The sequence below is a fragment of the Humulus lupulus genome, chromosome 6 (genome assembly GCF_963169125.1).
Source record: "Humulus lupulus chromosome 6, drHumLupu1.1, whole genome shotgun sequence".
NCBI classification, from domain to species: domain Eukaryota; kingdom Viridiplantae; phylum Streptophyta; class Magnoliopsida; order Rosales; family Cannabaceae; genus Humulus; species Humulus lupulus.
Genome location: NC_084798.1, coordinates 191432631 through 191444652, shown reverse-complemented (window position 1 = coordinate 191444652; position 12022 = coordinate 191432631). Strand labels below are relative to the sequence as shown.

The 12022-nt window shown below is 35.8% G+C and overlaps 2 protein-coding genes across 2 annotated transcripts; both read left to right on the top strand.

Annotated features, from left to right (window-relative positions):
* Positions 1-2324: 2324 nt before the first annotated feature.
* On the top strand, positions 2325-2915 carry LOC133784366 (uncharacterized). Its single transcript, XM_062223742.1, has 2 exons — positions 2325-2495; positions 2560-2915. Exons 1-2 carry the CDS (start codon positions 2364-2366, stop codon positions 2833-2835), a joined length of 408 nt encoding a protein of 135 aa, XP_062079726.1. The 5' UTR covers positions 2325-2363; the 3' UTR covers positions 2836-2915.
* A 5550-nt stretch (positions 2916-8465) lies between these two features.
* LOC133782871 (pentatricopeptide repeat-containing protein At2g37320) lies at positions 8466-11679 on the top strand. The gene is made up of 2 exons (XM_062222296.1): positions 8466-8671; positions 8937-11679. Exon 2 carries the CDS (start codon positions 9213-9215, stop codon positions 10821-10823), a length of 1611 nt encoding a protein of 536 aa, XP_062078280.1. The 5' UTR covers positions 8466-8671; positions 8937-9212; the 3' UTR covers positions 10824-11679.
* Positions 11680-12022: the final 343 nt, after the last annotated feature.

Below are 12022 nucleotides of genomic sequence, written 5' to 3'. Positions count from 1 at the left end.
GGGTAACTTAGTGATTCTTCATTATTATGGACATCCATATATATAATATTTATAACAGAAATCAAGTTTTTAAATGTCTTAAAATATCTTCGTAAAGTATTTCTAAAGTTTTAAATAACACCACACTCGTTGGAAATAAGTTTAAACAAACGAACAAGCAACCAGAAAGTAACAAATTTGTAATAAAAAATAAGCAAAATCGTAACTGCCCTGAAATGCACATGCTGGTCGACTGGCCTATGCACGCGCGGTCAGCTAGTGTGTGTTAGATAGGCCCGTTTTCTTTTTCCAAATGCATTTGTAATGGTTATAAACGATGATATTAGCCAGTCGATCAGTTGCTCACCCAACGCACGTCAGAGAGCTTTTAATGCTCTAAACGACTCTATTTTGCTTCCCTTTATAAATAGACTCATTTCTAGACTTAATATGAAGCTTCTATCATATATATTACATACTATTATGCTAGCTAAAAGTGTTCCAAGTTCACACCTTAAGTAAATCTTTTTAAAATACTTTTCACACACTTGAGCTAAATTTGTAATTATTAATTTGTTTTTGTGTGTGTGCGTGCATCTGTCTCTAGGTTTTTATCTTGTATTCATCACTTAAACTTCTTTATCCATGTATTAGTGAGGTTGGCACTGGCACTGGCACTGGTTTATCAACAACTCAATAAGAGTGACATTGATACTTCAACAATCCGGTATTGGTGAGATTGACACCTTGAAAAGAACAATCCGCAATAGATGTGAGGTTGGCATCAAACTTAACAACAATATGGCATATAGTGAGATTGGCACCAGTTCAACAATCCATGTAAATAGTTTGGGTAACACCTTGGTGAAAAACTACCTTGGTTGTAAAAAGATTGATCAAGTCCATAACTTGATCCATTAGTTGAACTCGATGCTAAATGCTTTGAAGATCAAGGACGTAGGTGGCGATATTATCAACCAAACCTCGTAAAAAATAGTTTGCATCCTTCTATACCATAAGCTCATTTATATTGTGTTTAAATTGTTGTCTATATATTTATTGCTTAAAATTTTTATAAGTTGCTAGAAATAAATACTTGAGCTTTTAGGCTTCCAAAAAAAATGTCAATTCCCAATTCACCCCTTAGAAGTCATTCTTGGGCTAACAATACTTTTATCGATTACCTTCAAGAATAGACAGAATCCACCATTTAGGTTAGCATTTTTTTTTTTTTGCTTTTTCTTTTTCTTTTTTTTTTAGAAGAAATAATAACTCTCAAAATTAAAAAAAAAACTAAATAAACAATAACTTATTTAGAAGATCTAAGTATAAATGAGTTAATTTTAATGTTTAATGATTAAATAATTATATATTTTTTTGTTTCTATTCTTATTCTTCAATTAAATAGTATTCCATAAAAAATTATACTTATTTATATTTTAAGTAGGGTTTTAATTTATTTATATTTTTTATTCAATTAATTTATGAAGTTAAAAGTATTTTGATTTTATACAAAAATATTTTAACCTAATTCAATCTTCTCGAATCATTATTAGAGATTATTTTTTTTACAGAAAATACTTAATTTCACTAAAAAATTACATTTTTACTGTCAAACAATTTTTTTCAATTTAACGATTTTAATGAAATTTTTATTTTTTTTACGGTTTTGCCTTTTTTTATTTTTATTTTTTGTTTTTTTAAGTTGTTTTTAAGTTTTTTTGTTGATGTTTAATTGTTTTGATATATATTATTTTTTTATAGTTTATTTTGGGTTGATGCAGTGAGTTGTTATCAAGTTACTTTCAAGTTGTTTTATAGTTGCTTTTTAGTCATTTTTCCTAAGACTATATTTTTGTAATTATGAAACTTTAAAAATCTTATTTTTGAAAAAAAAATAACCACAATAAAAAAGTAAAAAAAAAAAAAAAATATTAAGAAAAAACTCTTTATATTTTACCATTTAACAAAATAAAGAATCTAAAAAAAATTATATTTTTTTGAAAGAAAAAATAAAAGTGATCCAAATTAAAATTTAGCTTAAACAATGGAATAATAATCCCTTAATTTTTTCTTTTTTAAAAGGCTATTTAGGTTTTTTACCCCCCGAACTATTATATATGCATTATCGTGCCCCCCAAATTTTTCAGCCCGTTAAAAAATCCCCCCGATCTATTCACAGTCGTGTAAATTAGGACTTCCGTTCATTTTTTGTAACGGGAGGATGATGTGACCTTTTTTTTTTACATATTTGGGATGACACGTGGGACTTATAACCCGCTGACATGGAAGTTTAATTTTAACCCAAATAAGAATAATTTGTTATAAACCGAATTTTTTACAACCAACTTAGAACCCTAGTTTCAATTGCTGCCTATTTCTCCATGGATGGTGGTCGAAGGTTTGAAGAAGAATGGAGTAAACCCAATTGTGATTGTGGGTTTCAGTGTGTACTACGCACTACTTGGACATTGAACAATTCTACTAGAAGGTTCTATGGCTGCCCAAGATACAAGGTTTGTAAATTTATTGGTTTCCTTTGATTTGGATTATTGGTTCTGATTTTTGTTTTTATTTCAGAGGAATGAGGTTGATGGGTGTGGATTTATCAGATGGGTGGACCCTCCATCATTCCCTGTACATGGTGAAAGGTTTAAGGAGGAAATAAGAGGGTTTTTGAAAAGGTTAGAGGAGATGGAAGATAATGTTAAGCAACTACAGATTATGGCTGAAAAAAGAGAAGAAGAACTTGGTTCAATATTGAAGATGTTAAGAGATTTGAAATCTGGTGTTTGTTTTTGTGTTGGAATATTTTCGTGTGTTTTGTATATCTTAGTTATGTTGTTTATTTCTTAATTGGGAGTATTAAGCAGTCATTGTTGAAAAATCTAATGTAACTTTTAGACTTACTGAATCAATAGTTGCTTATTAAGTAAGCAATAGTTGTTTATTTGTTATTGTTTTATTGTAAAGTAAAACAAATGGAACATCTTGTTGAATCTTGTTGAATCAAGATGTATTGGTCATATAGAATTAATGAATTAAACTGTGATGTGTTGTTTGAATTATATAGTTTTTTTTTTTTGGTAAATCAGAGAATAGTATATTAAACCAACAAATTTACAACCTAAAGCACCATAAAAGGCCTGAATTATTTACTGTTCTAATTACAAATGATCAATCCAAGACTTATCTCTAAGTGCTAATTCCCTGTACCTAATTCCAGTAAACCTATATTTGACCACACTCTTTGTAGTCTATACAATTGAACCTGTTTGTTTACATCTAAATTGCCACAAAACCTCATTTCTGTTGAGCCAAAGTTGATAGCATAAAGCAGCCAATGTGACAGTAAAAACTCCCTTTTTAAGTCTACTATGCTTGTTGTGTCTTATATTACTCAGTAAGCCATGAATCGAGATAGCTGGTGTCTTCCACTATAACCATGTCTTAACTTCTTGTAAAACTCTGCTGCTATACAAGCATTCAAAGAACAAATGCTGAATATTTTCTAAACCAGATCCACAAACAGCACAATTTGTCTCTTGACAGATGTGAAATCTTTGAAGCCTCTCTCTAATAGGCAATCACCCCACCATGATTATCCAAACTAGAAATCTATGCCTTGGTATATTCATTTTGTCCCACACCAGATGATGCCAAGTAACTGCATTCTGTATTGGACATAACAGCAAATAACTTTGTTTAATCTGGTATTTCTCAGACACAAATTTCTGAGTGTCCAAAGTCTGTTTGAGTCTATTTTTAACTTTGACAATTTGTTTCCGAATTATATAGTTTTTACAATATATCTAGAGTAACATAAGAAGAATTCAACACAATAAAGCTATCTCAGATCTAATATTTTCATTGAATACTTATCATGCTTACAATCTGAGTGTAGATAAATAAAAAGGCAATTGTTCTTGCTACAATTGTTCTTGCTGCAAATGTATCAAAATAACTGACAAAAATTACATTTGATTATGTTGAGATGCTATACAGTACACTGACTTATCACAATGATATACCTTGTCTGACTTATCAAAATGTCATTTGCTATACAACCACATCCAAAATGAGTCCAAGCATCCCATGTCCAAAAAAAGGGTCTTCTGTCATGTTTAGGCTCCTCGTCCTGCAATTCTGGTACTCCTTCTTTGCGCCAGTTCCTTATACCTTTGACTTTTCTGCTGCAGTGGTTTAAACAACATGATTATCCATAGGTTTATGCAGAATATATGAACAACACTAACTATCCAGCATTATAACCACCTGCCCCACTTTATTTCAGTAGTAAACTGAATAAAATATAGCAATATGGATCTTTATTTTAGTAGCACAGACCAAAAAAATATAACAACATTGATTTTAGATTGGAATACCTGTGGTGGATTCGTGACTTCTGAAGCAGCCTGTTGTGAAGAAGAGCTCACAGAACCATGAGGTAAAGGATCACTATTCCTCCCATCAGTAGAAGGATCTTGTGGAGGAGCTTTGTTTGCCTAGGGAAGCATATTCAACCAAGTTATTAACCATTAAAAATAGCAAAACATACCCAACATCAAAATTAAAATGGCAATGTCTACATACCGATTTTTTGTTGTTTCTTAAACATGTTCTGAAGTTGTGTCCCTTTGCACCACAACCAGAACATCTAATGCTAATGTATCTTCTTTTCAACTTCTTTCTGGCAGCTACTTCATCAAGTTGCAAAGTCCTGCTCTTCTTTGCCCTACCAGGCTGTTTTTTGTTAATTGGGCCAACCATTCCAAGCTTTCCACTTATAGGCCACTCATCTTGATTCTTAATTGGAAAAATCTGCACTAAGTAAGCCTTCATGTAGTACTCTTTGGTATACCATTTGCTGACATAGAGATCTTGATCTTGCCTTCTTTGCCAAATCCCAGCCACCGCATGACTACAAGGAATTTCGGTCAATTCCCATCTTCTGCACGAACATACCCATGCTTTCAAATCAACTGAGTACATTCCCCCATACATGTTATGGACCTGGTAAATGTCATCTGAAGACTTTGTGGGTATGTGGGATGAAGCCTCAACCTTGTTCTTCTCAAGAATTGTGGCAATTTTTGGAGCAATGTTGGACTCCCATCTGACAACTGACTGTCTATTTTTGCTGATCATTTGCATCAAATACATCTGGATACGCTATACCATAGACAAAATGGGTCTATCTCTTGCTACCAATATTGCCGGTGTCCCATTGAAACCCTCACACATGTTATTCAATAAAATGTCACACTTAGGATTAGTCCTAAAGTGTGACCTAGCCTAGTGTTTTGGTCCTGCAGCCATCAACCACTCATAAGCTGCTTCATTGACCATTCTAATCTCATTCATCACAACTTCAAACCTTCTAACAGTCACTTCTCTAGCAGCCTTCCATAATAAGTCTTTAAGGATTTTATCCCTGAACACCTTAATGAAGTTCTTCTCCACGTGTCGAGCACAATGTTGATGCTCGGCCTCAGGTATCCCTTCATCCCACATTCCCTTCAAAGCTTGCTCCAAGCCTTTTTGCTTGTCTGTTATGAAGGTCCAGTGATTAGAGTTCTTAATTATCAAGTCAACTCTAAGTAGATTGAGAAACCAACTCCATGAATCCTTATTCTCTATTTCAACCATGCAATGGCAATAGGATACATCTGGTTGTTTCCATCTATTCCAATTGCTGTCAAAAGTTGCCCAGGATGAACCCCTTTAATATGAGCTCCATCTAAACCAATCACTGGTCTGCATCCTCCATTGAAACCTTCCCTCAACCCAGCAAAGCATAAATACATCCTCTTGAACCTTTGTTTTCCATTCTCACCTGGTTCAGTCAAAAATTCCACAGTTGAACCCTTATTGGTGTTTTTAATCTCCTCGACATAGTCCCAAAGAGCATCATACTGCTCTTCATAGCTTCCTTCAATGGCTTTTGTTGCTAAAAGTCGAGCTCTGTATGCCTTGTCCCTTGTTATGTCTAGCACATGGTCTTTGTTAACTTTGTGCACAAAAAAGGAAACACCCAACTTCTCATTGATCTTGAACTCCTCTAAATACTTCTCACTCAACCATTTGGAAGTTGCGAATCGGTTAGTATTTGTCCTAGAACACCTGTGTTCATCATTCAATGTTTTGATGACAAAGGTAGGAGTGTCATCAATTTTCGAAGAAAAACATACCCAATGACAGTTTACACCCTTACATTGTGCTCTAACCCTGTGCGGGTCATTCTTCTTAAAGAATATGTCCTTCCCGTTTTGTATTGAATTCTCGTTTACTTCTTTCTTAAACACTGTACCAGATGGAAAGGATAATCCTAACTTGAATTTGGGTTTGGCCATGTCAATTGTAGTGTTAAACTCAGGCAACTCTGGCATCTTGACTTTTTTGGACCTCTTGTTTGGTTTGTGTGGCTCACTGTCCTCACCAACAGTTTCAGTAGTGTCCTCATCATCTGTGGAGTTATCATGTGCACCATATTCAATGTCAGAATCTTCTTGAAAAGTATCATTACCTACATCAATCTCTATAGGCCTTTTACCTTTCCTAATCAAATGTTTCTCAGCAATATCATTTACTTCCACTCCGTCATCCTCTTGTTCATATTCCGGGTCTGCCTCATATTCATCCTCATCATCACCACTGTCTTCACTAGTATCAACCCCTGCCTCACTTGTTCCATGATCCAAACCAGCCCCTGCCTCACTTGTTCCATCAACAAAACCAGCCCCTCCCTCACTTGTTCCATGATCCAAACCAGCCCTTCCCTCAGAAGTTTCATGAACTAAACCAACCCCTCCCTCACTTGTTTCATGAACCACAGTAGAACCATCCAAACCAGCCCTTGTAACCTCAGTTTCTATGACATTTTCCTCACATATAGCAGGCCCAAATACTTGATCTTCACTACCCAAAGCAGGCCTAGATTCATTAGTATTTAAACTCACCCCACCTACTTGGTTTGGCCCAACTACACTTGAAGCTTGACTTTCATTGAAGACAATCAAGGACTCGATTATTCCTCACAGATACCCCAACTTTCTCAAGAAAAGTATTGTCATTGGTTACACATTGCAAAGTCACACAATCTGCCCACTTAAAATAATAACTAATAGAAGAAGGATCCGAGTACCCCAAGTCTTTTGCTATTCCATGCAATTAAAATTGCTCATATTATCCACATCTTGATAATGAACATTGGTAACAACCCCACCAAAGTAACTAGGACTGTTACCTATCATTTTTAATTGTCCCTTATGATGCACTTTCAGAGTGAAGATACTAGATGTTGGTTCTGCAAAAAAAGAAAAAAAATAGCATATATTACTTATTCAAAGCCAAAACAATGGGTGGTCCCAACACACACACACAAATTTAGGATCCATTAATTTATTGAATGGAATCTAGTCAAAGTAAAACACAACATACACAAACCAATACATAACAGATGCCACAGACCCCACCAAATAAAAGTCTTAAAAACTTTAACTATGTTTCCATGTGCACACTGACCACAAAATGACTAATTAACACATTATAGTCAGACCCACCAACACCAAAATGATCAAAAAACACTTGTGTGTGTATAAATTACAATCTGTAGCATTTATATTTCGAAATAACTATACCCACCAGTTAGTTCAAAAGTTAAAATGCCCACCCACCATAAAGCATTCAAACACTCCTTATCTTTTTTCAATGCTTTGTCTATTAGGTTCCCCATATTCCGAGCAGCTATATAAAATCCTAACCAAGAACCCACAGAAACAAGAAGAAAAAAAACTTTACCATAAAATGGAACGTCATTCACACTTTCATGGGGTTTTGGGTATCCTTTCCTCTTTGCTAAAGATTTACGATTCCTCCCTATGTTTCTCCACCACACGATCAGTCAGGCGTGGTTGTAGCAAACTCAGTCAGGCGTGGTTGTAGCAAACTCAGGCGGAACTCAGGCGTGGTTTGCTCGACGTTTAGCTCGTTTGGCTTGTAGCAAACTCAGGCGGAAAACACTAATATCACCTCCTCCCTAAACCTCCCTAAACTAATGGTTCAAATCTGAAAGTAATCCCTAAAATCCCAATTGACCCGACCCCTGGTTGAAAATCATTCTCTTATTATTTACTTTCTTTTCTATTTTCATAATACATTTGGGTTAAAATTAAACTTCCATGTCAGCGGGTTATAAGTCCCACGTGTCATCCCAAATATGTAAAAGAAAAGGCCACATCATCCTCCCGTTACAAAAAATGAACGGAATTGGACAGAAGTCTTAATTTACATGACTGTGAATAGATCGGGGGATTTTTTAACGGGCTGAAAAATTCGGGGCACAATAATGCATATGTAATAGTTTGGGGGGTAAAAAACCTAAATAGCCTTTTTAAAATTAAGGACCCATGGAAAAAAATAGAGAAAAATCTATTTATCAGGTACCCATGTCATATTTTATAAAATTTAAACTTTATCCTCGAAATATAACTATTTATGAAATGTGCCGTTTGTGTTTCGACATTTCCGCTTCCCAGTCTTTTCTCTCCTCCGCCTCTTCCCGTCCTTCGAACGCCGGACTCCATCCACTCGACGTCTCCGATTCCGGCGACGTATTCACCGATGGGGCGACAAATTCTCTGAAGCCGTGACTTTTCTGCGTGAAAAGGGAGAGTACCCACTTGGCTTTGAGGTTCACTCTTATCTTCCATTTGTATTAATCTTCGAAATCGAAAATATTTAGCTTTTCAACTCCAGGATATACCTTTCTTAGCTCTATTTATATTCTGGAACGTTAGCCATTTCTTGTTCACTCTGGATGAACAGCATCTATTAGTCAATTTTTTTTTTTGGATTGCAGAAGTGTATTATGCTGATGAGGTTATTCGTTTTTATGAATAACTCTCTTAGTTAATTTATTTTTTATTTTTTGACATACTTTGTGGATAATTCTGTAGAATCTGTCTGTTCATGGAACGTTAGTTCTTGTTTTGATAAATTGGGAGTAAGAGTTTCAAAGCCAAGATGAGCAGCTTTGAAAGGACCCTTTTATGAACTCTGGTTGTAAGGATAAGGCATATCTACTTATTAAACTTTTTCAATGAACAATCAACACAATGTGAAGAAGGGTATTTTGAATTGTTTGTTGATTTTCTGAAAACAACCATTGGACAGAATGTGTCTACTCAGGTTCGGCTTCAGGAGTTCAGAATGGGCTGCTTAGCTTTCAGTTAATGGCTTTTACGTGTACCTCTGATCTTCACTTGTGTTTTTGGAAGAAACTTTCTTATGTGTTGCTGCAAATAAAATTACCATGCTTAAGGTCGTTCTCTTCTCGTAATTCCACTCGTAGATTTGAAAGAAGGAGAAGTTTAGATAAGGCACTCAGAGTTCTCGACTTCATTAGGCCCAAAACCAGTGCTGTATGTCATGATCATCGTGAAGGCCATCTTCGCCTTATTAAGGATATTTTGCACCCAGCTTCAGAACAACTTAGGTCCCAACGTCTGAGCATTGATTTTGGTTTTCCTGGTTCAGGTTCATCGGACAAGATAATTGATGGGTTTGATAAGGTACTTGAATCTACTTCTGTTTTTCATCAACCTAGCGGTGGGAGTTTGAGGATTGATGCAACTGTTTTGTCATCTGTCTTGAGTTCTTGTGCATTCAAACGCGATCATCGTGTTGGTGTTCAGTATCATTGTGTAGCAATTAAACTTGGGTTTGTTGAAAATGTGTATGTTGGAAGTTCTTTAGTCAGTTTGTATAGCAAATGCAATGAGTTAGACAATGCTTATAGAATTTTTCTAGAAATGCCTATGAGAAATGTAGTTTCATGGACAGCTATTATTAACGGCTTTGCACAAGAGTGGCAGATTGATGTTTGCTTGGAGCTTTTCCACTCAATGAGGATGTCAAACTTGAGACCTAATGATTTCACTTTCGCAAGTCTTCTAAGTGCTTGCTCGGGTAGTGGGGCCCTTGGACAAGGGAAGAGTGTCCATTGTCAAACAATTCAAATGGGGTTTGATTCCCACATTCACATTTCTAACTCTCTCATCTCATTGTATTGCAAATGTGGAACTATTAAAGATGCTTTTTACATATTTAGTACTTTAAATACCAAAGATATTGTATCGTGGAACTCCATGTTAGTAGGGTATGCTCAACATGGGCATGCTTGGCAGGCGATTGGTCTGTTTGAAGAAATGAAGAAGCAAAATGTGAAAGCTGATGCCATCACCTTTCTCGGTGTCCTCTCTGCGTGCCGACATGTGGGTCTTGTTGAAGAAGGTCGACTCTATTTCAATTTGATGGTTGAACATGGTGTAGAGCCAGAACTAGATCACTATTCATGTGTTGTTGATCTTCTTGGTCGAGCTGGGTTATTGGAAGCGGCTAAAAATGTCATTGCAGGGATGCCTTTTCCTCCAAATGCTGTTATTTGGGGATCTTTGCTTTCGTCCAGCCGGCTTCATAGGAGTGTATGGTTTGGGATTGAGGCTGCACAGAGTAAGCTATCACTGGAACCAAGCTGTGCTGCAACCTACCTGCAATTGGCAAACCTCTATGCTAGCGTTGGATGCTGGGATCATGCAGCTAGCATTCGAAAACTGATGAAAGATAAAGGGCTGAAAACAAGTCCCGGTTATAGTTGGATTGAAATTAACAATGTTGTCTACAAATTTAGAGTTGAAGATAGGTCAAACACCAGAATGGTTGATGTTCTTTCATTTTTAGACAGTTTGTCAGACCACATGGGGACGGACTATGATCCTAAAATGCGTGAGGAAGATATACATCTTTCTCATTTGCTCTATTATGAAGATTGCTTTGTTAAGTAGCACGATAAAAATGCAAAACTTTGGAGATTTACTCGTGCGGTGTGCCTTTCCAACAGATAGCCATATGCTGCCTTCTTTCCTTTCATGTCTATCTGATTCCTCAATCTTTTCAACTCGATACTGAACAGTCACATCAATCTCTGGAACATAAAGTTAATAATTCAAAGTTTCAAACCCCACAGAGAGCCTCCAAGTTCCAACTCTATTGTTTGAGGTACTCAGTTGTGCAGTGACAATGTTTGCCGTCAAGATTGCCAGGGCTATCGTGAACTAACAATACAAGTCCCCTTGGAATTTCCTTGCACATTCAGAAAGATAGATTAAACCAGTTTGTTGGACCATCTAGATGGAAAACAGTGAGTAAATGTTAGTTGAAATTATAAGCAGAGAAAGTAACTGTCTTACAGACAATCTCAACAGCAACACCTAGTATGATCATATAATCTCAATGACATGAAATATTTCTCTGATGGAGGCATAGAGAACTTTGTCGAGACAAAAACAGACTCTATGATTACACTGTTCTTTACGTTCATGGTTTCTTGTAACAGAAGCCCAAAAGTGAGGCTAAACAAAACATAGAAGCAGGCAGGCCCCGGGCTAAGGCGGGCCAGGCCCACGCCTAGGGCCCCTTAGCCCAAGAGCCCATTTTTTTAGCACTTTTAAAAATACCATAAATTTTTATAAAAAAGGTCTCTAATCCCTAATTTTTCTTAGGCCCAAAACTCTTGTGGGGGAGTTCTTCACAAACTGTCAAAAGTACTTCCCTTTAATTTAATTCTCTGTAAGTGATAATGTTAGACATTATATAATAAGATTTTCCCAGGCCCCTCATATATCAAGGAAGTTCACATTTTGCCCGAGTTCTTATGAGATTTCCTCTACTTTGAGATAATGAATGTTTGTTTGATTGATTTCATATTAGAACATAATATATATGCTCAAACTTCAAATGAACCAAACTTATGTATTGGCAGGAAAGAGTGCCAACCCTTTTCTCACACCAGTCTCTGACAACAGTAATATTGTGCATATTATACCAATCAACCATAAGTTGTGTTTGTGTGTTTTTAATGCCTAGTCATTATTTTTTTTTTAAAGTGCCTAGTCATTATTTTGATTGGCCATATTTATTCATTCATTTAGAAACAGATAGTTGGATGGTTATTTTTAAGTTTTTTAAAATTACAAAATCTTTT

Coding starts and splice junctions, on each gene's coding strand:
- LOC133784366 (XM_062223742.1), top strand. CDS start 2,364: ATGGATGGTGGTCGAAGGTTTGAAGAAGAATGGAGTAAACCCAATTGT. Junction 2,496..2,559: donor ATGGCTGCCCAAGATACAAG/GTTTGTAAATTT, acceptor TTTTTATTTCAG/AGGAATGAGGTTGATGGGTG.
- LOC133782871 (XM_062222296.1), top strand. CDS start 9,213: ATGGCTTTTACGTGTACCTCTGATCTTCACTTGTGTTTTTGGAAGAAA.